The sequence below is a fragment of the Athalia rosae genome, chromosome 3 (genome assembly GCF_917208135.1).
Source record: "Athalia rosae chromosome 3, iyAthRosa1.1, whole genome shotgun sequence".
In the NCBI taxonomy this organism is placed as follows: Eukaryota; Metazoa; Arthropoda; class Insecta; order Hymenoptera; family Athaliidae; genus Athalia; species Athalia rosae.
The window spans coordinates 16,596,624-16,620,249 of NC_064028.1; the positions used below are offsets into that span (position 1 = coordinate 16,596,624).

Sequence of the window (23,626 nt, forward strand, 5' to 3'; positions counted from 1 at the left end):
CAATTTTGTCTCTCTTGTTGTCCTCGAAGTGACAGGAAACATGCGAAGAAGGCACTACTGAATTATAAGAATATACATATAAAGCAGCATCCGAGGGCGCCTCGCAAAAACATACGGCGGGACCTTACGTGTAGTCGGTCGGTAGATTTAACGGCTGAATAAACTTGGTAACGGTTACAGTTGACTGATAGTGACACTTTAAATCGGGATGCCCTAATTAGTTCGACTCGGTTTTAATTGCTACCTTATGCTACAGGAGTTCGTTGATTGAGATCGTTTAACGAACGCGGAACCTCGTTATATTGATATCCGTACGAAGCCACACTTTAAATACTGGAGGAACGATAGCGTACTGCAATAAAAACTTGATCTGCGGTTATAAATATCAATAAGTGATTTCAGCAATTTGGTTATCCGGGTCTGATAATATATATATTGCTGTAATTTTAAATGTGATTTGAAATTCGATAACACACGATATTTGTACGTTCACGTTTCTTTTATTCTTTCGAACTTTTTTTTGCAACAAGATTTGAAGAGGAGACATTCCTGGGGGAGCGAAGCCGATTTCCGGGCTCCCGAAACGGAAGCTGGACTTTTATCGGGAACCCAACCGAATCGATCGCAGACTCAAGACCACGAGAGATTACCTTACAAGGTAAGTTCTTGTGTTTTTTAATCATTTTTCTTTCTCACGTTGTTTTTTCTTTCCTCTTCTTAATCTCTGCGCGAATTAAGAGCGCGGTCTCAATCCTCATGCATTTCACCCCGTATACCTTATACCTACGCAGCTCGAGTGCAACGCGTAGAACATTTAAAAGCGTATATACTACATAAGTCGAATTACAACAAAGCTGGCAATTTCGCATAAAGTCTCAAGAGATTAACACTTCGAACGAAGCGTAACTTCATTTTTTTCAACCTCCCAGCCGTATGAACCAGCTAACAACTGCTATTCTTGGTTGAACGAACCTGCAGGCGTGGCCGCTTGCAGGTTGCGGGTTACAAGTTGCAGTTAGCGTAACATTGCTCGTAAAATGAATTCTCGGCATCTTCTGCACACCTACGAGACTCGATGCCACTATAAGCTCTTCCTTTTGGAAGTTGAGAGAACCCCGTAAATCCATATAAAATTCGGATCGTCCGAGGCTTCGCTAATCCGGAGTACGTACGTTAGACCGTATGAATTTTCTATTCTTGGCCCCTTTTTTACGTAAAATGAAAGAAAAAAACATTTTTCAAACTATACCGAGCCGCTATCCGAGTGGAAGAATGATTCTCTCGGAGTCGTTGGGAAATGGGGTGAGCAATTTGCAGCACAGAGATACTCGTAAATCGTTATTATCGCTCGAGTGCTCTTGAAATATGTATGACTATGGGAAGTAATGGGTACTAAACTACCCTGAAATGTTTCCACGTCTATTTTCTATTCGTTCTCTGTGCCGTTATCATGCGCCGTAACACCGCAGATGTTACCTCGCAATTTCGAGTAATTTTTTTACGGCCGGCAGAAGGGGAATTTCAACACATGACAGGTGTAAAATTCCGATCGGCGTGCGGATGAAATTTGTCGGCGGTTCTCAAATTTCGAACCATAATATCTCGAGCATCCGAGACGTGATAGTGGCGGATAAATTTTGTTCGGCGTTCATCGAATTCCAGATGCGACGATTGTCGTTTGAAGATAAAGTGCAGAGAACGCTGTTCAGTTCTTCCGAAGGGTTATTTACTCGCCTCTGCAGAGTGCTCGGCTACGTATCGAACCTGTAAGAGTCGAATGGTATACCGCGTATGCAGATGATTGTAAACCCTTAGAGCCGGAACTTGGAGCAAAGGAATTAAGTTTACGAGCGACCGCCGATAGTTTAAATTGCTGCAGATTGCGCATCGGTGTAGAAAAGAAAATCCGGATTCTCGAAAGCTTTCATTTCTCGATGGAATGAAATATGAAAAAGCAATTCTCATGTATTACTCGCCATCCAATATTAAATGTACGCACGAGAACAGTTGAAAGGTCAAAATTAATCTGAAATTATCGATGATTTCACCGGTACACAACGCCTGTATACGCGCTACGTATATAATGGTATATGAATTCCTTAAATCATTCATAGCATTATCCGAATATATCGTTTCCTTATAATATGCGCCCAATAAAATAAAATTATATACCTCGATCGTAGATTGTAAATAAGATTGTCGGCATACGGCGTACCAGATCTCTAATTATTGCATACGTGGCATAATTATCATATCATTTGTGATCTAGAGATTCTCGAGATTTACGTTCCGAGGTATATTGTATGTAATATTTAAGTATACGTACTACATGTGTACAGTACGTAGAGCGATACGGTCATACGATCGCGTTTAATAACCCTGATCAAATAAAAACATGATCTAACGTATCGTGTATGTACGAAGATTTTTAACTTCCTTCGAAAAACCTTCAAATAGCAACGCGTTGTTCGATTTAAAATTGTCATTTATCATCCCGCTAACATCAATAATAATAACAATCATCATGATGATATACTCGTTGCGCATAATTGGAAATTGCCGGTTGTTGAGAATAAGAAAAATTGATACGTTGATTTGGATAATTTTTTTTTTTAAGCCCCCCTGGCCCGTCACGCGTTCGTGTAATATTCTACCCGCATAAATTCTGTATATATAAAAGTTCGTTCGAATGGGCTGTTGCAGATACGATAAAACTAAAAAAAATAAAAAAAATAAAATACTAAAAAGAAACTTTACCGAAAAAGATAAACTGAAATAAAATGATTCGCTTGCAGGCAGAATTATGCAAAGACTCTCGACACATTTGATCATCTTTTGGCAAATGGCCGTGTAATTTTCTCCTGGGTACGCAATGGCTTATTTTATCAAAGTAATATTTCATGCTTGTTTCGCGACTCTCCGATGTGCAGCAGCATACACAACGGCGCGATGTAAAATGATTTATCAGATCAAGATTTATCAAACGCGCAAACGAAGACCTGAGTGGTCTTTAATAATCGAATAATCGTTAATCGACGCTCGATCAAGATTGTTTTAAAACATTTAAAAATTGTTTTTTCAAATATCGAACGTTTCCGTCTGTGTTTCTACTTCGATATAATTCTAGTCACGGCAAGTTCTTGCTAATGAAATTAATTCGAGCGAAAATAGCATCGGCGGCATCGGTACAAAGCGTCATCCTCATCGAGCAGCTGCTGAATTGAAATAATCCTCGCACGTACAACTGTCGCAGGATCCTAGGAAACGCGGAGAAAATGAGAAAAAGAAAGTGAACCAAAGAAAAGAGTTGAAGGTACAAGCTGCTCGAGGCATCAAAGGTGACAAGTGAAACACACGCCAAGCGTGTTAATGAAAATCTCTTCGAGATATTTATCTCAACAGCTGCTATCTGCCCGCTACGCAACGCCAGCTAAGAAATTATTATACTTTTCGTATATCGTGCAAATCTTGCTGCAGGCAATGTCTCGTACGATTATTTAATCGCCCGCTTAACTTGTGACTATACTCTGCCATGAGCTCGCATCCGAGTATACAATTTAGAACTCTGGAAACTCGACCGAAACGGCTCGTTATAGAATAGAATGTAGAAACAAGAAAATGGAAAGATCCGAACTTTGGAAAAACAATAAAATTAATAATGGGCAATTTTCCGTCAGTTCATTTATGACGGAATCATAAATAATTTTGTCAGACCGTATAAACTCCGTAAAATTTCTGGAGGGAGCGGTCAAGCAGAGGTCGGTCTCAACTTCGTACCTTCCTCGGACTCGTTAGCGGTTGTTACAAGAAAATGACGCGTGTCCAATTCACTGTTTTCTACCTCGGTTTTTACGCTCTCATAACGAAGCGTGACCTCTGAACTCACATAAATTATGTAGGGTTTTAAGAGTGAAAAGTCTGTCAAGGTTGGCGCAAAGCCCTATCAGTGAAATCAATTTCACCACCGAGAATAATTAGATGCTAATTGGATGCTCGTTAGATGCTGTACCACAAAATTATTGATGCTCAATTTCTGTAAAATGTTAATGTGAGAATCTGTACTGCATTTTTGACAACAGTGCAGGATGACGACTAGTTTATACTATAATAATTATTTCGATTCTTTTAGGAAAATGCACGTGCGGTGCAGGCGGTGGACCTGGTGGCGGGCTGCCCGATGCCGATGGTGACGCCTCCACCGACGCCTACGTCGCAAATTTTCCGGCATACGGAGAGGGTGAATTCACCCTCTACGCCGACCTACCAGATTAGCATGGGGCAGCGTCCGAGCGCCCTGCTGCGCCCAAAGATTTCTCTCACCTGGGTCCTTCGGGGTCAACAGCAGCCCACTGCTACAGCAAGCGTCACACCTGTTGCCGCGAACGGTGTTAACGGAAGAGGGAACAAGGAAAGGTCGTCGAAGAGGAGCGTCAAAAGCGTCAAAAATAAGGAAAGAGTTAGGGAAAAAGAAAAAGATAAGGAGAAAGATAGAGATAAGGAGAAGGATAGAGATAAGGAAAACATCGACAGAGGAGACAAACATGAAACTATTATCATTCAAAGGGTGGAAAAGATCGAGCGGCTTGAAAAGGTAAATTAAATCGAGTTCATTCGTTGTAATAGTGGAATTTGCAGATTCCGATAAATGACATCGGTATTTTCATGTTATTAGCTTTTTGAGAAAGATGAAAGACTCACCGAAAAATCGTTGATGAACATGACTGAAAAGATCGCTACGGAAGTTGTAGACCAAAGTGGGAAATGTTATAACAAAGATGCGGAGAAGGTTCGAAGAGCAGCTTCCGAGCCTGCTTTAGCGGCACGCGATTCACCGGCGACTCCCGGGGACCGTGAAAAACACAGGCATCGGAGGGCCAAACGTCCCCACAAGCCTCGACCGCCTAGTCGTTTTGGATATGAAATTTCAGACCTCGACGCTTTTCTGACAAAGGTATCCGGAGTAAAGGGAAACTCAGGCGTTTCGGTGAAAATTTCTCTACAGTTAATTTCAATTTTATAATACAATTCCAGGCATCCATAGAGAATCCTGCAAACATTCCAGTCGTTCTTTCGTTCCCATCGGTTTTGTATCAAACCCAGGGTGGTACCCAAGACGAAGTTGCTCTTCCATTGGGGACGGTGGTCAACGCTGTTTTCAAAAATCAGGCATGGCTCTACGTTCAGACACCCCACGGGCAGGAAGGATACGTCGGTTACGCCGGCTGTCTTCCTTTGGGCATTCTTCCGCAGCCAACTCGGGGACCTTGCTGGGAAAATTCTACCGACGTTTTCCCTCGTCCCTTAGGTAAGACTCGGATTATAATAATTTTTGGCTGATTTCATTACGTTCAAAACCCTATTTACAAGCTTACTGATTCTCCCTGTACCCCAGGTAACATGACAGATACAGAAAAACTCCGAGATACCAGATCAGAGTGCGGGGGTGGAAGAGCAAGGTCACGTCGGGGTGGGCGAGACGCGGTATCAGCCTGTGGGGAGAGAAGTGTTGACAGATTGTATCTGAGAGCAGCAGCAAACGCGAAGACTAAAGGATCTCGGTATACATTGCTTATCATACGAAATGACTACGAGGGTCGGGGTGGGAATACGATAAGCGTTACCAAAGGTGATGTGGTCGCTCTGCTCAGCGGACACGTCAATGAGTGGTTTTGGGTCAGGTCACGGGACGGCAGAGAGGGATTCATTCCCGCAGTAATAGCTGGACATGGATTTTTGTGATTTGCAATTGGTGATCTAGACTTTATAAATTGTTATGCAGCTAGAAGTGCAGAAACGAATTGTCCAACCTATCGGCAGTGACAATGTTATTTTCAACGAATGTGAGAGCGAATAACACCAGAAGAATGGATGAATTCGGGGCTGGAATGTACCGTACAGACTCGGATATTTCGGACTCTGGATATTTTGACTCGTGAGAAACTGGCCTAGTACTTCCAAAAATTCATATACTATTCATTTAAGATAAACAAGACATTGTATATTTGTATAAACTTTTATGATGTGTTTCTATACTCGCTATGTATTAATATATTTATTGAACACAATAAGATCAGTATGTCCTCTGGCGAAGCGAAACTGGTTCCCTAGCTGATAATAAATATACAGTCACTGATGAGTCTCAATATTGATGAAAGCACAGGGGAAAGGATAGATGATACGTTCCTTTTTCACACACCCGAGCATATTCGGATTAACAATTCGACAATTCTGGATTTCACATCAAGCGAATTTAAGTGTCATTTCTCTGTAGCTGAAGTTCGTGCAAATATCAATGTTGTTGCTAGATCCAGCCATGCTCAATAATTTCGGTGGGTTATCTTGATAAACGATGGAGTATATCGTGTTGCTGGACGTTAGCACTTCAGCTAATATTTCTCCTTGATAGTTGAGATGTTGAACACTCGGCATTGCACCTCCGACAATAACTCTCTCTTCATAGATCGTTCCAGAATGGATTCCTTGGTCTGGTAACTCGAATATCGTTGCAGCCTCCATGGTACGCATATGCCAAAGAGCCAACTTGGGGCCACCTCCACAAAGCTGAGAAGAAATTAAAAAGATTAACTTTAACTTTTTAGACAGACGCGGTACACATGAGATATTCGGTTTGCTTTATTCATATTTAGAAAATTCTATAGTACCAGCCAATCTTCGGTGAAATCTACAGTTCCAATCCACTTTCCAAGCCTTGGCCTGGCTACTTTTTCCGCTAAAAATGGCTTCACTATATTTAAAGTTTCCTTTTGGCGCAAATCCCACAACCTTACAGACCCATCTTCACTGGCAGATGCCAATTGGTTGCCTCTGATGAAGAAATTTAATTGAGTTAGATAACGGCAAATATATCTTGTTGTAACTAGTACTGGATATATTAAGTCCAACATGCTCACAACAGAGAAAGCGCATGGATAAAATCCTCGTGGCCTTCAAGTGTCCTCAGTAATTTACCATCTTCTAGACTAAAAGTATAAATTTTGTTATCTCCGCAGCCAGCATGCAGAAGGTTGTCTTCTTTTGACAGTACCATATAGTTCACATCAGGCCTCTCGTAACTGTCCCTTAAATTATACAGTAAAAAGTTAAGCGAGGTAATGAGCAATGTGACAAATCAATGAAGCTCTGTTTACAATGATGTGTGGACTTACTTGACAGTTGGTATTTGTATTGACCATGATACTTTGATTTTGGATACTTTATTTGAGATGACAGTGTTCCAATCCCATCCAGATATTTCACCAACCGTCCCCGTTATAAGAAATTTGTCTGTTGCAACGATACTGTGTACTTGCTGGTCTGGATATGCTGTGAATCGATAGTTTGGTCCTCTGGGATCAGTCTCATGATCTTGATAAGGGCCCAGTGCTTTCGAAAGTCTGTAAAGAATGTAGCAATAAATAAATTTATTGGTTTTTAAGGTTTGTGAAAAGTTCGTAGAATGTATTGTTCATAATTATCGTAGAGTCGGAACATTTACAAACATGGCCTGGATGTAAACATAACCTTCTGATCTGCAGTGAAATTTGAAGTTCGGAAATATGGAATTTACTGAATGATCACATCTTACTCGTAAATGGAGACAGCGCCGTATATATTACCAGCCGCCAAATATTGTCCGTCAGGAGAAAAAGTCTGACACTGGACAGTGTTGTAAAATAATTTCTCGTTCATGCTATACGATTTATGTTCCGACATTTTGACGCCTGTTCGCAGTCACGTGATTGAACACGTGATACAATGACGTCAACTGTCATCTAATCACGTGACGGGCTTGCGCGCGCGTTTTTCTACCGAGAGCATCATTTTACGGTGACATCATGAAGCTTGGGTGTAAAATGGCAACGTTTGGCGACCGACGTAGTGTTTTCGTTAATTAAATTTCATCCATTGTACGAGTACTGAAGCAATCGGCGTTTCGGTGTGAGATGGAGGTTGTGATATAGCGGTATTTCCATTTAAAGTAAGTACATTCAAGACGGTGCTCTATCATCACTTTTCAGATTTTGCTCAGCATTCAACGGATCGATAAATTGATCCGTCTTATGTGTACTTGCCTGAATTCTAACCTCGTTCAGTTGGTTTTCTTGGCGCCTCTTTTTTCTATCTTATCTATATCTATACGTGGATAACGTTCTGTCACGTTGTTTTTTTTTATTATACACACTTTATTAATTACTGCGCTGTTTTCTATTCATAGATCTCAACGTTTCACTGAATAAATTTGGATAATTGTCAACCTAAAATTCGATTGGAGCACCGATACACGGACCCATACGTACTTGATTGAAGTGTCTTTTTAATGCAAGCCCATGAAAAATTACACAAAAAACGCACTCATGGAAACACAAACTCCTGACAACTTCAACATAATTCCTAATCATTCGATTAATTGTCATAGGTGTATAGAATAAAATGTACAACGGTATTGGACTACAAACTCCCCGTGGCTCGGGGACAAACGGACATGTACAACGAAATTGGGCAATTGTACGCAAAACAAAAGACAAAGTTGCGTATAAAACTGAAGAAGAACTGCAGAAGCTTGACCAACTCAACAAACAACCTAATAAAGAAATATTAGATCATGAACGCAAACGAAAGATCGAAGTCAAGTGCGCGGAGCTTGCTGATATTCTTGAAGATCAAGGGTAAGTGCTTAGTTCTGTATTATCACAAATCTTTTGGCACATTACATCCTTTACCTAGGCAGTTCATCCCCTCATTTCTATTTCTCTTTTTGTTTGTTACTAACAACAAGACTATCTCTACCATGGTAGCAAGAAGTCCTGTTATCTTATACATTACTGCAAGAAAACTCATTGTCTAATCGATGCAGTTCTGTAAGTAATGTGTGCCTCCATAGCGTTACAAACGTAATTATGGCACCTGAAATTGGATTACATAAATTGAACAGATTGAGCTCACGTTCAATGAAACATCTTTGGCTTCCCATAAGTTTTAAATGTGGAACAGAGTTACGAACCTCTTTACCTTAACAATCAAGACAGTGACTTATTTTTCTCAGCACTAGTCCTATTTGTAAATCGTTGAACAAGGCTGCAGGCTACCCTTTTTTTTGCTTGTTTTTCCTAAGAACACCCCCCACACTATGATCTCTGTTGCAGATTTACTACTGAAGAAGTCGGACAGAAGGTTGAATCGTATCGCTCGATGCTAATTGGCAGCGATGTTCAGCCTGGCGTCCCCCGTGACGAATTCGGCCGCGTCAAGTGAGTTTTATCCTCTAAGCATTGTTTTGTCTAATATTATCCAGAGATTTAACAAAACTTCAATTGCAAAACTGTCGTATTTCGACAAATATAATTTCAAATGACTATTTTATGCTGCCCAAAGCACATGGGGTGTTAAATTTCGCATTATAACAAGTTATGAGGACATTGAGAGAATTAATTTTGGCACGAGTCGCATGAATAAATTCTTATATGGTCTGAAGAGTCGTGATAAGTGATGACTCATACTTCATAGTTACTTGGTCTGAAATTTCTATGCCTTGGAATTGTGATAAGCTTAATTCCTAAAAGTAATAATGAAACGTGTTTCCACTAAAAATTGAGGTGGAATCAACGTGAGACGCAATATCCTGAGATTTTCAAAGTAAAGTTACCGTAGGATATTCACCAGCAGGTGTTGAAATGACGTCGGCAGCAGTCCCTCTTTTTTATTATTATTACACCAGTCTGATCCGGGATCATCCAGCCGTGTGCGATTACAAATTGGAAGGATTTACGCTTTAGAGATGAATACGAGAATTCCAATTTTTTATGATATATAAAATGAAATAGTTATTCCCCTGTGACAATAAGATACCGATGAAAAATGGTCGGCTGTTGGTCTTTTGTTGTTCATTTAAATTCAGAGCTTTCGAGATTCAGACTACTGCAGGGCCCGAAAATCGGATAAAAAGAATCTCTTGCAATTTTGATTTTTCATGGTACATCGACATTTCCAGAAGTTTCTTTCATTTTTTTTTCTTCGCTTCAAACGATGAGTAGTAGTCCAAGTCGATACATTCCGCCCATCAACCTGCAGCGATGGTGTACGTACGTACATGCCGGGATTTTTAGGGGATACAATGTATAAGCGAACGTAAAAGCCGTACCGCCGAACGTAAAATCTAGAAACGCACCCCCAATTCGCCCCCGTAATATCGACTTGCTTTGGCGCCGGCGCTCTTTTAAAGAAGAACGGGGAGCAAAAGAGACACAGAATCCCTTACCCAGCATCCCACTGATATCAGTGAGGAAATGGACCGACGTTACGACGCCTCGCGTCGTCGGACCGCGGCGGTCTACGCGGAGTACCCAGGAATCAAAAATATGTAGTTTACTTACGATAGGACCTAAAGCACGTTAAAAATCACATAAGTCTTCCATTAGCACGTAAATTCCAGTAATTTGTATAATAATTAAAGTTAGTTAAGTCGACGTAACTTTCAAAAAATAATATACTTTATATTTAATGAAACGCATAAATTTGTATCACATTAAAATATGAATGAAAGCAGAATTGTAATAATTCAGTAACTTATTAATTCGGTAAATCAATAATAATTCAACAACAATCAAAGAAAAAAAAACTTGTAAAAATTTTTATACGAAAATAAGCGTTGATTGCTGAATTCGAGTAATCGTATCATATTTGGTAATCATTTCGGTGGCCATCGTAAAGGAATATCGACGTAGATTGTCTATATGTTGAAATAATTGTTAAATTTCTACGCACGTGAGCAACTTGTAGAAGCGATTTTGTGACTCAACATCGGTAGAAAACGCGTGTTGACAAATCCATGTGTCTCCAATTACCTAATATAAGAAAATTCACGAAGTTTCGAGAGCAAATTTCAACGATAGTAATCTTTAAGAAAAATTAAAAAGTATTTTGAGGGTCTGAGATTCACTCAATCCATTCATAAAATATTTAAATAACATAATACTAACATAAATCTTATTCAAACGATAAATATTGTATGAAACTATTGATAATTAATGGATATCTATATCGATAATACTATATTTCAAATTTTAAATAGCGTGCCTGAATCCAAAGTCTTCCTCAAAAATCTTTGAAACAAGATTCCTACGTCTATAATTATACAGTAATTAATCTACTAACGTTAATAACATATTCAACATTGAAGATCTATGATATACCAATATAAAACTTCACATTTGAAAAAAAAAATCACGTTGACATATGAACTACAAATAATAGCAGTGAATATCTTGGGGGATAATATTTCTCGCCTTTGATATATAAAAGTTGTTGTTCCGGTTTAAAAAAGCAGAAACTCGGGCAACAAAAGATGAGGTGGACTGAGTAGAGAGGAAGCTATTACCAACCCCCTCTTACAACCTCAGCGCCGGTTCTAGTATACGTGTATACGGCAACAACTCACCCCATTCACTTTGCTCTAAGCCCTTCCAGATGGGGATTAAAACACACGAATCGCAATTAAATATTTGCATAGAAAACGGAAATTCCGCAACTCGAATTAAACTACTATTAATGCAATTATTTGAGAACGACTCTAAAACCTATATCTTAATTAATTTTGCGAATGAAAATCGATGAAAATTTCAAATAATCTTACCCCGTCTCATTCGGGGCAACAATAATACGAAGATTTTAATCAGAATAAAGAATTAATTTTCAACTATACTGATAGATTAATAAAACAAGCACCTCGCAGACCGAGGTCACTTTATGAGACGTAAGATTGTCGTAGAAAATTTTTCTTCAATGACGATGTCTTCGCCCTTTCCGACTAAAACAGCCCGAGGGCGAGGGCCGGCCGATGGTCGAGCTTTTTTCGAGAGATTATGGAGGGGAAATTTCTTTCTCGATCGACAAAAAAACCTCAAACGATCACGGCGGAGGAAAATTCAAGCTGCTAAACAAACAACAACAAAGAAAGCACAGCAAACCAAACAGCATTGTTGTTGTTGTCAGCGTACCTTACGCGACATACAACTTCACCTGTTAGCTGAGCGCCGCAACAGCATGCGGTCCGTTGTGAGGTGATTATCGCCATTATTTTATACCACCCTCACCTTTTTCACGGATCTATGAGCATTAATATTAAAAACAAAAAGCTCCAAAGAAAAAAACGATGATCTGACTACAGGGATTATTTCCAGGAAATATCATTTCTTTCGTTTCGTGTGATTATTTAAATATGAGGCAGTATAAAGCATCGGTGGACAATCTACCTCCCACAAGAACCCAAACAAGTGCAGCTATACGATTTATCGCGTTGCTCTACTTATACTGACTCAACTCGAATACTTGTTATTTCCTTTTTTCAAATTTTTTACTTTGTTTTTTTTTCTTCCTTTGTATGGCTTTGAAAGAGCTCTCGAAATGCGGTTTTTAGTGTCATAAAAAAGTCTTCCCGTACTGAACCCATATGGTTTACAGCTCGGTATATAGATTTTCGGTACACCGTTCCCCAACTTTTCTTCGTTAGATATAATTTCCGTTTGAATGAATTGATTACCTGAAAAAAGCGCATAAATGAATAATGTAACTCTATCTATACTTGAATCTGGCATTGGTGGAAAGTTACAGAGGGTCTGTGCGAAAAACTTGAGAAATTGAAAAATAAACTCATCAGACCCTTTTACGATTTATGAGAGATTCTTTCGGACAACATATTCTGGGAATGATACTAAATTTTCCGATTATGTGCTCTCTTATAGGACCTGAAAACGTGTTAATCAACGTGGATTCAAATGTGCTCCTATTATTTTGCGTTCCTCTATTCTGTAAAAACAGAAACAATATGTATGAAGTTGAGAGAGGTACTTTACAAAATTATAAGACAGCCCATTACGCATAAATGTGTGAAATGCACGTATGTATAGGAATATACCTGCGTTAATAATTAGCAATAATGTGAAGGGGACGCCTGCAACACCAAAGAGAACAGCTGGCATGTATTGATCCAGGCAAGTCGAGTGAGTGTAGCGCAGGGGTGATTTCTTTTCGTCCCACTTCCCTCCCTATTCCCCGAGTTTCCGTCCTTCCCCCTTCTGGTTTTCGTATTCGAGGGGGTGGCATTATCGGCTGACTCTATAGCAGTTTCAGTATTATGTCACCACTATACTATTATCGAACTCTATTCTTAGCTCTTCGCGGACAAAATAAAGTGAATAATATCCATATACTTGTTGGAAAAACTCATGTTAATAAAAATAACATGAGTAACGATAACATTATTGATAACCGCGAAGCAAAACTGCAGTGAATTCATTAATGGCAGTGGGTTTTAAGCCGTATTTTACATTGGATCAACAATAACATAGAACACAAAGTATCGTAAATAGACTGTCTCATGTTAGTTTAAGATAACCAACTATGACTGTTAAAATACCTATACGGTTCGTAGTCACTTGACCTGGGCAGTGATTGTGCATTAGAAATTTTTGAAACATCAATGCTCTAATGTAATTTCTTTACTTCGCAGTGTGAGAGAAACTCATCAGATAGCCGAAGCTCAGCAAGAGAAAAATGCAAAGTTGCGCGAAGCATTTGGCATATCGGAGTTCTTTGTAGAGGGAAGCAGTTTGGATCCGGAGAGACATGCACGCGAAGCTGAAGCTAGAGCTGCGGCAAGTAAAGTCTATGAATTAGTGAGAACTCCCAGTCCTGCCCCTGACACAACAGTTCCTGAAAAGAAACGGAAGAGGAAACGTTCAGGAAGCAATTCAAAGAAGAAGAAAGGGAAAAAACATAAACGAGACAGGTATGTTTAATCATAGCGGTGCACGAGTCAATGGAGGCTGGACTTGTCAGGATTTCTGCTAACGTTCTTTTATTTCATATACCGATTCTTAGCAACACCGATCATGTGATGAGCATCTTGAATTATTTGTTACATTTGATAATTTTTTGGTCAATTTAAATCATATCTGTAACATGACTTGGTGGATGTTAGAGCTGATTCAAAAAGTCGTTAATAATGTAATATCTGATCACATGTTACGTTATGCAGTGAGGATGAAATAATGCAGAATTGTTAATAAGTCTGAACTTGAAACACTGGCAGAGACCTGAATGAGTCAAGACTCCAGGACTGGGCAGCCTTTTCCCTGTAGTGTCCTTCTTCTCCCAAAAACGTTCATTTATCACATTCCCACACATTCATTCGCTTGAACACACTGATGATTGATACTGACTCATAAATCGCCTACTATTTCATGCCCCGTACACGTTTCTCTGTTTCAAACAGAACTGAGGAGGACTGAGTGCCTACCTAGTAGGCTCAGTAGGTAAGTGTGGCCGTCGCGTCTAATTTCAAAACCCTCAGACTTTCAGACCATAATTTATACATATTCATATAATATATGTATACTCAGTCGAACAATAATTATGCAATTTTAGGAGGTAGATAAAGTTTCAAATAATACGCTGCAAGTATTGGATTTCAGAGTAAATGTTTGCTTCTGCATAAGTATTCCACGTCAAGGTTGCGGGAAACATCAATTTTGTATTCCTTCACTCCGTTAAGTTCTGGATATCAAGTTTTGTATGAATGTTAAAGTGCTATGACTCCTCAGGAATGCAGAAAGTAGCTTTTCAAGCTGTTCGGTGTTTCACTTATAGTAGCATTATTATGTTTACGATTATCTTGCCAATAATCTAATCAAGATGTAGTCCTTCTCGTGTATAAATAAAAGTAGTAAAGTCAATGGAACATCGAGCAGACATTTACTTTCAATCAAAGTTGATTCAGACTCAGTATAACAGAGTACATTTTTACTGCAAAACCAAAAATTGATACATTTCTATCTTTGTCGTTATTACCAATAAAGCTTGTTGTTAATGTCATCTCTCTATTTTTTTCTGACAAGTCCGTCCCTATCGATGGTTATCAAGGTAATGCTAATCCCATATTATATCAATACTCCTCAAATTCTCTATATATGTCTTTTATGTTATTTGGAAGATATGGTTTGTCGATCACACAACATTAAAATAGTGAGTCATTCTCGAGTAGTGACCAAATCTTTCAAGTAATTTATTAGTTGAAATTTATTAGCAGTAGACTGATGTTTCAGCAGATCATCACACTCGTTATTTACATATATATAGCATTGATTGAGCTATGAGATTTAATTTATTTGAAACTGTAGTATGAAACAGTGCGTAATTATCAACGTATACTCAACAAGGAATTTTGAAAAATCTCAATGTATAAATAGCTTGCTACTTGAGAGTCACGACGTCTGAATCGAAATATTTAAATCACGTTTATCACAATGATTTTTCAATACAGCTTTCTTATTGTCAGCACAAGGTATGCACTTGTCAACAGGAAGACAACGACTCCAAGAAAATAATTATAAAATTACATATATCCAATCATTTGTTTAATTTATACATACCATAACTGTCAGAAATATTAACAATTATGGAATTTCCTAGGTCCGAGTCCCCCAAGAGTTCAAAGAAGAAGGAAAAACCTAAGAAAAAGAAGAAGGAAAAGAAGCACAAAAAAGCAGACATCTCCTCATCTGACAGCGATTCCTCTAGCGAAGACTCGGATGATAGCAGGTATTGAACCATACGAAATTACATATAACTCAGTTTACAATTTAGTTAATCATAAGAGCTAATGGATCGTAATAATTGAGAGATAAGCCATTTGTTGTGACTATAAGTGATTTATTTATTGTATGCCGCTAGATTAATGTATATATTCTCAATGTGCAGCTCCTCTGAAAACGAATCGAAGAAGAAAAGAAAAAAGAAGAAGAAGAAGTCAAAATCAGATGGAAAAGACAAGCGTGAGGTAGGAAATAATTACTTTCATATCCGGAAAAAAGTACCGATATAAAATTACAACCTTAGCACGAAAAGCGGAGGCATGCAACAAATTGTTTGTGTTTATTTTATAGAAAACAAAAGTTGGCAAAAAACACAATAATGATCCAAATTTGCATTGTTTCTTGATTAGCATGATTCATTGCTTATTTCTGTAAAGATTTAATCCGATTTCAAGTAAACAATCATTATTTCAAAGTGTAAATCTCAGTATTGTTTGTAATTATCAGCGCCATTTGACAGGAGGCATTCCCTGAGTGAGTACCTGATATGCCGCTACTCAATGTAATAATAATATTTTGTAATCTACATTCATATGAGTTTACAACTGTTGTATGTTCACTTGTTTTGTGTCAAGCACCAACACTTTAGACAAAAGCTTCGATCGTAAAATATTAATTATTTCATATAAAAATAACTCATTGCAAAGGTACTTTGTTCTGCAAAGATCAAGAGTCTGTAATAAAAATGGTGATGCTCGAGATACGCAAATTAACCCATTTGATAAACTCAAAGTAGGCATTTGAATTTGATTTTATACTTAGAACAGGGTGAATATGATTTAAATGTGTTATACATGCATACTATGTGGCAAAATCTGCTTGCATAATACACCGATTAAACAGCAAACACGAGGAACAGACCGAATATAATTTCTTTGCAAATAAACTATAGTCGATACTGGAAAATAAATCTGAATGCATGATTGGTGTTTGTCAGTTATTTTAATCGACTCATAAAATAAAGTAAAATCATTTTTTTTAGAAGAAGAAGTCAGCTGCCAAAAAGAAGCATCAGTCCTCTGAGAGCTCTACCGAAAGGTGAGTAATACAATTCATAGCATTGCATAAGAATTGTGAACAATTGATGTGTTATTCACAAATGGATTTTTTGTTGTTACTCCTTTTCGGTAATTATCGTTACTTTTGTTACAGTTCGCCTGAGAGACTGAAGAAGTCTTCTAAGCATGATAAAACCGTGGAGATCGTTCAAGTGGAGGAAGTTGAAAGTACGAGTAAAAGAACAGAGTATTTGCGTAAAGAGTTAGAGGAAATTGAGAAGCGAATAAAAGAACGAGAACAAAAAGAGTTGGAAGTGCAGAAGCAAGTGAAAAAAGAAAAGACAGATGAAAGACCCAGACGAAGAAGCCGTTCGGCTTCGCCAAAGCAAAGAGAATCAAGGAACAGATCGCTCAGAAGACAAGACAGACTTGCGCGAACTGAACCAAGAAATGAATCTCCTCCCGTTCCACCAGCTAGAAAGCGTGAATCTCCGACGAGAAAATCGAGCTTGGAAAAACGTGACAAATCACCATTTGCACAAAGAAATTCACCATTTCGGCGGAACCGATCCCCATCGCGAAGCCGAGTCGACAGACGCTCCCCAAGAAGGATATCCAGACCTAGACGTATATCACCTTCACCGCGGAGGAGAAGATTTTCAAGGTCTAGAAGACCACGTCCCTCAATTTCAAGAAGTAGGAGTCCATCAAGATTCGAACGGTATGGTTCAAGGCGTAGGCCGTCGCCACCAAGACGCAGAAGGTCTGGATCTCGCAGAAGGTCTGTATCTCGCAGAAGGTCTGTATCTCGCAGAAGGTCGGGATCTCGCAGAAGGTCTGGATCTCGTCGAAGGTCTGCGTCACGCCGAAGGTCTGGATCTCGCCGCAGATCAAGATCACCAAGACGAGACAGAGAGAGGCGTAAGCGTTCCAGAGATCGTAAGAGCCGTAGCAAGTCAAAAAGCCATTCTAGACGATCTAGTCTCAGTTATTCACCTGTGAGGAAACACCCTGAACGTTACAAAGATATTTTAGAAGATAAGAGAAAAGAATCAAGGAAAACGGATAACGGCAAACAGACATCTCGATCCACTTCCCATAATCGAAAAGTTCAAGCTATCACACCCAGAGTTAGTTTGAGATCTTCTAGTGAAGACGAAGGAGAACTGGCAGATGATGAACCAAAACAAGAAGATGTGGAGCGACAGAAAGAAATATTCACCCTGAAACAGTTGCAAACTGGATTAGCTGCAAAAGCCAGAGAAACGTTGGGTAAAAAAGTAATCAGCCCAGTCAAAATTAAAATCGAAAAAAAAGATGAAAACGTTTTTGATATAGCGTTACCAGATGAATTACCCAAAGTTGCACATAAATTGATAGGACCTGCGCAGGAGAGATTAAAATCAATATCCCCTGAAAGAGTAATCACTACAGTATTTCCTGTCACAAGTAGATCACCTTCGCCAGCCTTACCACTGACAAGGGCAGAAGCAGCTGTACGGTTGAGGTCACCAACAGAATCTCCACCACCACTGACGGCTAGTTTTTTGGAAAGATCAGTGAGATCGAGATCAAGAAGTGTCACGAAAAAAATCAATATTGCACGTTCACAGTCGAAATCTAGGTCTCGATCAAAATCTAGAGGTCAATCATCAGAGACAGATGTAAAAAATAATCGTTCAAGATCTATTTCCAAGCATAGAAGTTCGAGATCCAGCTCCAATTCCGTTTCGAGAGAAAGAATGCGAAACAAATCAATTTCTGTCTCACCTAAACTATTGCATAAGGCTTCTCCAAAGGTCAAATCACCACTGCAATCTAAATTGCTCCCTAAACGTAAATCCGTATCAAGATCACCATCTCGGGTATCTGAAAAATCCAAAGACGTGTCTCCAAAAAACATGTCAATATCTCGCTCCACCACAAGATCTCCAGCTCGTTCGATTACTAAAAAAATATCTGCGTCTCGTTCGCCGTCGAGATCTCCTATCAGATCACGGAAGATATCTCCACGGGAAAAATCATACTCCAGATCACACTCAGGATCATACTCGAGATCACGTTCTAGATCGAAGAGACCATCCAGATCACCCAGCAATCAATCTTCAGTGTAAGAGAAATTAAAATTACTCAGTCGTGAAGATTTTCTTTTAAATGTGGGCAGTATTGTAATTGAAATAATATTATAGGATACGATCGACATCGCGTGCAAAACGCTCTGTTTCAAGATCGCCACAGAGGTTGAAGAAATTACTTTCACCAGTAATTGAAAAGTCCAAAAGCAGAAGTAGATCCCTCTCCAAGAGATCAAGAAGTCGTTCGTTGTCAAAGAAATCCCGGAGTCGCTCTCGATCTCTTTCTCGAGAATCGAGAAACAAGACAAAAAGATGCCGTAGCCGCAGCAGCTCACGTTCTTCAACCAGGTAAAAAATAATCGTCATAATATTGAAATCATTAGAGTCATCCGATAAACTAGAACAATGATACACATGACAAATAGTTTGCTGTTCTTCGATATTAAAGATCAGGTCAATATTCGTCTAAGCTTTCAGCTTTGTCTTTCGAATGAAACCGATTCACATAAAAAAATTTCGTTTGTTTTAACAGCTCTACTAGGCATAGTCGAAGAAGCTACTCTAGTTCATCCCGATCATCCAGCAGTGGTTCCAGTCGCTCTTCTCGTTCTAGCTCGAGCAGTTCTGCTTCTAGTAGGTCACGATCGCCATCTATCCCACGCCGCCATGGGTCACCAAGTTTTTTAGACAGGCGTCGAATCACTAGGTAAGCCTCATCATTCTCACTGTTGAAATATCCAATTAGCGTAGTCTTTTGTCAGATTATTATGAACCGCACCAAGCTAGAGCAGTAATCACAGATTATTTCGAGTAGAAATAATTCGTTTTTATTTGTTTATTTATTCATTACTTGATGTCGTTGTTAGTCATTATATTTATTATTTTTATCATTGGAATATATTAGTAATTTTATAAGTTCCTATAGAATTAATAAACACCCAGCGTTCACAATGTTTCTTATCCGCAACTGGAATTCTCAATTGATAAGTGATTACCCCAGTCAAATTAAAGCGCTGTGGTCAGTCAATGGTCCAGGAGAAGTCTGAAGTGAAAATTCTTCAGGTGTTATGATCAACGATGCATGACAATTATGTCTGTATGCCTTATTTTATTCTCTCATTAAACGGATCACGCACAATTCGGATTATAAACTACGTTATGGAATTCATTGTTGAATATTTGTTTATCTTTCATTTTTTCATCTATAAATGCACAAATAATTTACTGTAGGCATGAAATATATCAATGATACGTTATTTTTAGTAGAAACAACAGCTTATTATTTGACCACCGCACGTATAGTGTATAAAATTCAAAGTCGGCATCTTCTCTTCAAACTTGAAAAAAGCGAACGTCAAGTCCTTTGTTTAAATCTAATACCGAATCCACACCGTTAGCTTGGTATGAACCTAATGTTTTGTTTTTATTCTATTCAACAGAAACAGATCGAGGGACAGACATAGAAGATAGTGTCGTGACTTCCTACAGTTATTGTAATAATTCCCTACAATTATGTAGAAATAAAATATGTGTCTAATTTACTTTTGTTCATCTCTTTACATCAAGAGAAACTAATTTCTAAAGTAGTCCTCTATATGCAGTCGATTCGAGTTCAAATGATTTCAAATGACAGATATGACTGGGTGGGATTATTCATAAAACCTTAGCTTAATGTGCGATGTAATTATTGTGATTCTAACTACCCTATTACACAGTATACCTCTTAAACTCAATCCGACCTGGCACAACTTATACGCAGATGCAATTCTTTGCTAAACCTTGTATAGGAAAATGTTTCCATTTCCTATAAATTATGCTTATTATTGAAGTTACTATGAACACTTATTTTAGTCATAGCATGTGTGTATTTTTCACGTAAGTTATTGTAAATTGAAAATGGCTGGTAGTAATTTTCTTTTATGAATATCAGTCGCAAATAAAAAGTGTTTAGTTGTGGAAAGCCTCCATAGTTTTTATTTTGTGTTGTGATTCATGAGCCTTTTTTCCATCGTCTATTCCATCAGAATTCTACTAGGTAAGTACCATTTATTTTATTTTGCACTCCACACATTTGGTTATTCCATGTTGCATGAAACATTTATCTCGTCATTGCATGTTTCATATCAATCGCTATTCTTCTCCTAACTGCCAGCTCTAAAAATATGTTACTCAAATTATTTTAGTGAATTCAAGTCTGCTATATTCCATAAAACCTAACAAATGCCATGGTGGATCACTTTAATCTACTTAACATAAAATTATTTCAATAATTAGATGCATCTAATTCAAAATAATTTGCCTTTTTATGATGAAATTAACAAAAATGACCTGGAAAGTGATTGAGCCAGTAATACTTGCTTCACAAGATCAGTTTTCAAACTAACAGAATCAGAAATATTTTTGTTTTGTATAAATGAACTAACTTTCTTCCAGTGCTAGAAAACGACCAATACCGTACCATCGACCAACACCATCACCACTATCTTCACCCAGCAGTTCTGAAAGCAGTAGACACAGCGATTGGTCAAGTCCTCATTCGAGTCGATCCTTGACTCGTAGCCCATCATACAGTCATTGATGCAAGGATTAAATCGTTTTTAAGGGGCTCTAAATCAGATGTTCCTATGTGTATACTAAATTCTAAATAGCAAAGCTTATGATTTCGATTTATATTGGTTTGTATATTTAGTTAACTCTTTTATCGTTACGGCGATGGTATTTTTTTTGTACTCATTGTAAGAGTAATTATCATAGTTTGATGGTCATTTCTAACATCCTGATTTATTTCTGCTCTGAAGTTAGCAATGCCTTGTGCCTCTGTCCAAACTATTGACTACATTGGTTCAGCACATTCATTGGATTGAATAATGCATGTTCATGATGTTTTTCTCAAAAAATGAAGGGAGGTAATCTTCTTGACGAGTGGATCAAACTTAATTAACCGTCTTTCATTTAGTACATTATTTTTTAATTTCTCAAGGACCCCAAAATACAGACCAAACATACATATGTACTTTTCTAGTCAACTATATTTGATAATTATACATTGATAGTTGACAGTCAGTGAAAGTTATGTTGTTGAACTGAAAAGGAGGATTCATCAGAGATGAGCATTATTGTTATTGAAGCACCTTCATACAACATATTTAAAGGAATGAAGATTCACACTAGCAAGTAACTTCATTGATATACATACTCTATACTTAGAGCATTTGGTATGCTTATGATATCTAAGTTGAGTAAAATTATCCGGTATTTTATAAGATCTTCACATCTGATCCTTTTGTATTTTTAAAATCATCTCTAGATAATTCATGGGCCAAAAATTTTCAGATCCGATTGCCCTATGACGGCTAATATGATGAATAACCAGTGCAAGTGTATCATTTCAAGTTACTTGTACAAATTCAGTGATATTTATAGTGACAGTATTTGCTATTTTCAATAGTCTAAATATGTAAGCAATAACAAATCCAAGAAAGGTTTGAACGATATTAAGCTCACGCAATTCTAAGTCATTATTTTGTTTCCTTTTTTTTCAATTATTTTAATATTTATGCCATTTATTTATACCTAACATAGTTGTTCTTGTACTACTATTGTAGTTTTGTACATTTTTACATTTATTTAATCCTCTACATGCGTATCTCTGTAACACATTTATAGGCACCTTTAGAAATATTCATTACTCCAGAAACATCATTGGGCAACCCGAATTTTGCTCAAAATTGGTGTCATGTCTTACTCAGAACATTGTGTTTGATAGATATTCAGTATCTTCTATTCTCTTGTCGGACTACAACATATGGAATGTTAGATCGATTAATTTTTGGCTGCACAATGCAGATTTTATGTGTTCATGCTAGTCGAACAGTCATGTTTCATAACTGTTTACAGAATATTATTTATACATTATCTTATTGGCCAATTTCGCAACTTATTGTGATTTGATATTTTAGTGCAATGTTGAAACCCAGTCCTCGTGTACATAGATATAACTTGTATACCTAGCTAAAGTCACCACTGTAGCATAATTCATTTTTTATGATTTAAAATCCTAGATAATACCCTTATACATCCATTTATTTATTTATTCATCTATTTATTTATTTATTTATTTATTAAATTTATTTATTTTTAATCACCCAGCCAATATATTCATGAAGCTAGTCACGCGATTCTCATGTATTACTTGTCCATCCCAGCCAGTGGACCAGTAAACGAAACTCCTAAGTAATAAGACGAAATGTTCAATGTTGATTCTTTTTATAATACTCATAGTTATCTGAAAGGTAATCTCCAATATTGTTTACTTGGTAATAACTAGTCAGCGTCTCAAAAGACGCAATTAGTGTAGATTATAAAATAAAGTTAATTATGGGTGGGCTGGTAATTACAATCTATCTAATCTAATGCTAGGAAAAATAAATTACATACCTACCAGTCTTAGTTTCACTCCATAAGCATAAAAATAAATTATTACCACTAATTTACAAAAGAAATTTGGATTTGTATCAAACTCTTATACGATACCCAATACTATGGTTGAACTCGATACTACGGTTCATCTGCCTTGATAATAGTATACATTCATTGTAGTGAAATGATGATCATAAGAGCTTGGCGAGTTCTTATTTGTAGCGTAATAAACCAGTTCTCTACTGTTACATATTCATCTGGTATAATCTATCGGATTTTTTCCGTTTTAAATTAAGATAATTGACCTGATATTTGGCCGTGTAACCGCTAAGGATTCAGTTGTCAAAAATCCTTGAAATTTCCAAATATTTACCTAAAAAATAGCTCCTGATTGATAATGTTACAGTCGTTAAAGGAAATATTTGATTATATCTGTAATATACTCTGTATTGTTGTTGTGTGATTAAATCAAAATGCTTTCAAAACA

General features: G+C 37.7%; 3 protein-coding genes across 11 annotated transcripts in view; 2 read left to right on the plus strand and 1 right to left on the minus strand.

The window, feature by feature from the left end:
- Positions 1–6,134, plus strand: part of LOC105683357 — a 28,421-nt gene extending 22,287 nt beyond the window's left edge. For 3 of the 5 annotated variants that reach the window (XR_007277604.1, XR_007277606.1, XR_007277605.1), the window contains one exon: positions 531–658. Coding sequence is in view for 2 of the 5 variants with exons in the window: in XM_012395893.3 (XP_012251316.2) it covers positions 531–658; positions 4,130–4,591; positions 4,673–4,951; positions 5,032–5,305; positions 5,393–5,739 (1,490 nt within the window). In the remaining 3 variants the exon portion in view is untranslated. Of the gene's footprint in view, positions 1–530; positions 659–4,129; positions 4,592–4,672; positions 4,952–5,031; positions 5,306–5,392 lie in introns of those variants that run through there. The other 2 variants (XM_012395893.3, XM_048652681.1) reach the window with 1 other exon arrangement.
- Positions 5,977–7,746, minus strand: LOC105683377 (THO complex subunit 6 homolog). The gene is made up of 5 exons (XM_012395916.3): positions 7,586–7,746; positions 7,167–7,394; positions 6,912–7,079; positions 6,663–6,825; positions 5,977–6,561 (listed from the first exon to the last, which is right to left on the minus strand). The coding sequence occupies exons 1-5, from the start codon at positions 7,711–7,713 to the stop codon at positions 6,241–6,243; spliced, it is 1,008 nt and encodes a 335-aa protein (XP_012251339.2). The 5' UTR covers positions 7,714–7,746; the 3' UTR covers positions 5,977–6,240.
- A 77-nt stretch (positions 7,747–7,823) lies between these two features.
- Positions 7,824–23,626, plus strand: LOC105683405 (serine/arginine repetitive matrix protein 4). Of its 5 annotated transcripts, XM_048652674.1 has the most exons (12): positions 7,827–7,978; positions 8,216–8,320; positions 8,413–8,666; positions 9,144–9,248; positions 13,505–13,783; positions 15,466–15,594; positions 15,754–15,832; positions 16,630–16,685; positions 16,800–18,755; positions 18,835–19,068; positions 19,253–19,426; positions 21,154–23,626. In XM_048652674.1, exons 3-12 carry the CDS (start codon positions 8,431–8,433, stop codon positions 21,296–21,298), a joined length of 3,393 nt encoding a protein of 1,130 aa, XP_048508631.1. In that variant the 5' UTR covers positions 7,827–7,978; positions 8,216–8,320; positions 8,413–8,430; the 3' UTR covers positions 21,299–23,626. The 5 variants fall into 5 exon arrangements, with proteins under 5 accessions (XP_012251385.2, XP_012251388.2, XP_048508631.1 ...); XM_012395962.3 differs by lacking the exon at positions 8,216–8,320 and having other exon boundaries at positions 7,824–7,978; positions 8,417–8,666; XM_012395965.3 differs by lacking the exons at positions 8,216–8,320; positions 21,154–23,626 and adding an exon at positions 20,160–20,680 and having other exon boundaries at positions 7,824–7,978; positions 8,417–8,666.

Bases quoted from the DNA above. Each gene is read 5' to 3' on its own strand.
- LOC105683405 (XM_012395962.3), top strand. From the start codon at position 8,431: ATGTACAACGGTATTGGACTACAAACTCCCCGTGGCTCGGGGACAAAC. The intron at 9,249-13,504 runs GTGAGTTTTATC...TTTACTTCGCAG, and splicing joins GACGAATTCGGCCGCGTCAA to TGTGAGAGAAACTCATCAGA. The intron at 13,784-15,465 runs GTATGTTTAATC...GGAATTTCCTAG, and splicing joins AAAAAACATAAACGAGACAG to GTCCGAGTCCCCCAAGAGTT.
- LOC105683377 (XM_012395916.3), bottom strand. From the start codon at position 7,713: ATGTCGGAACATAAATCGTATAGCATGAACGAGAAATTATTTTACAAC. The intron at 7,080-7,166 runs GTAAGTCCACAC...GTATAATTTAAG, and splicing joins ATACAAATACCAACTGTCAA to GGACAGTTACGAGAGGCCTG. The intron at 6,562-6,662 runs GTACTATAGAAT...ATTTCTTCTCAG, and splicing joins ATTTCACCGAAGATTGGCTG to CTTTGTGGAGGTGGCCCCAA.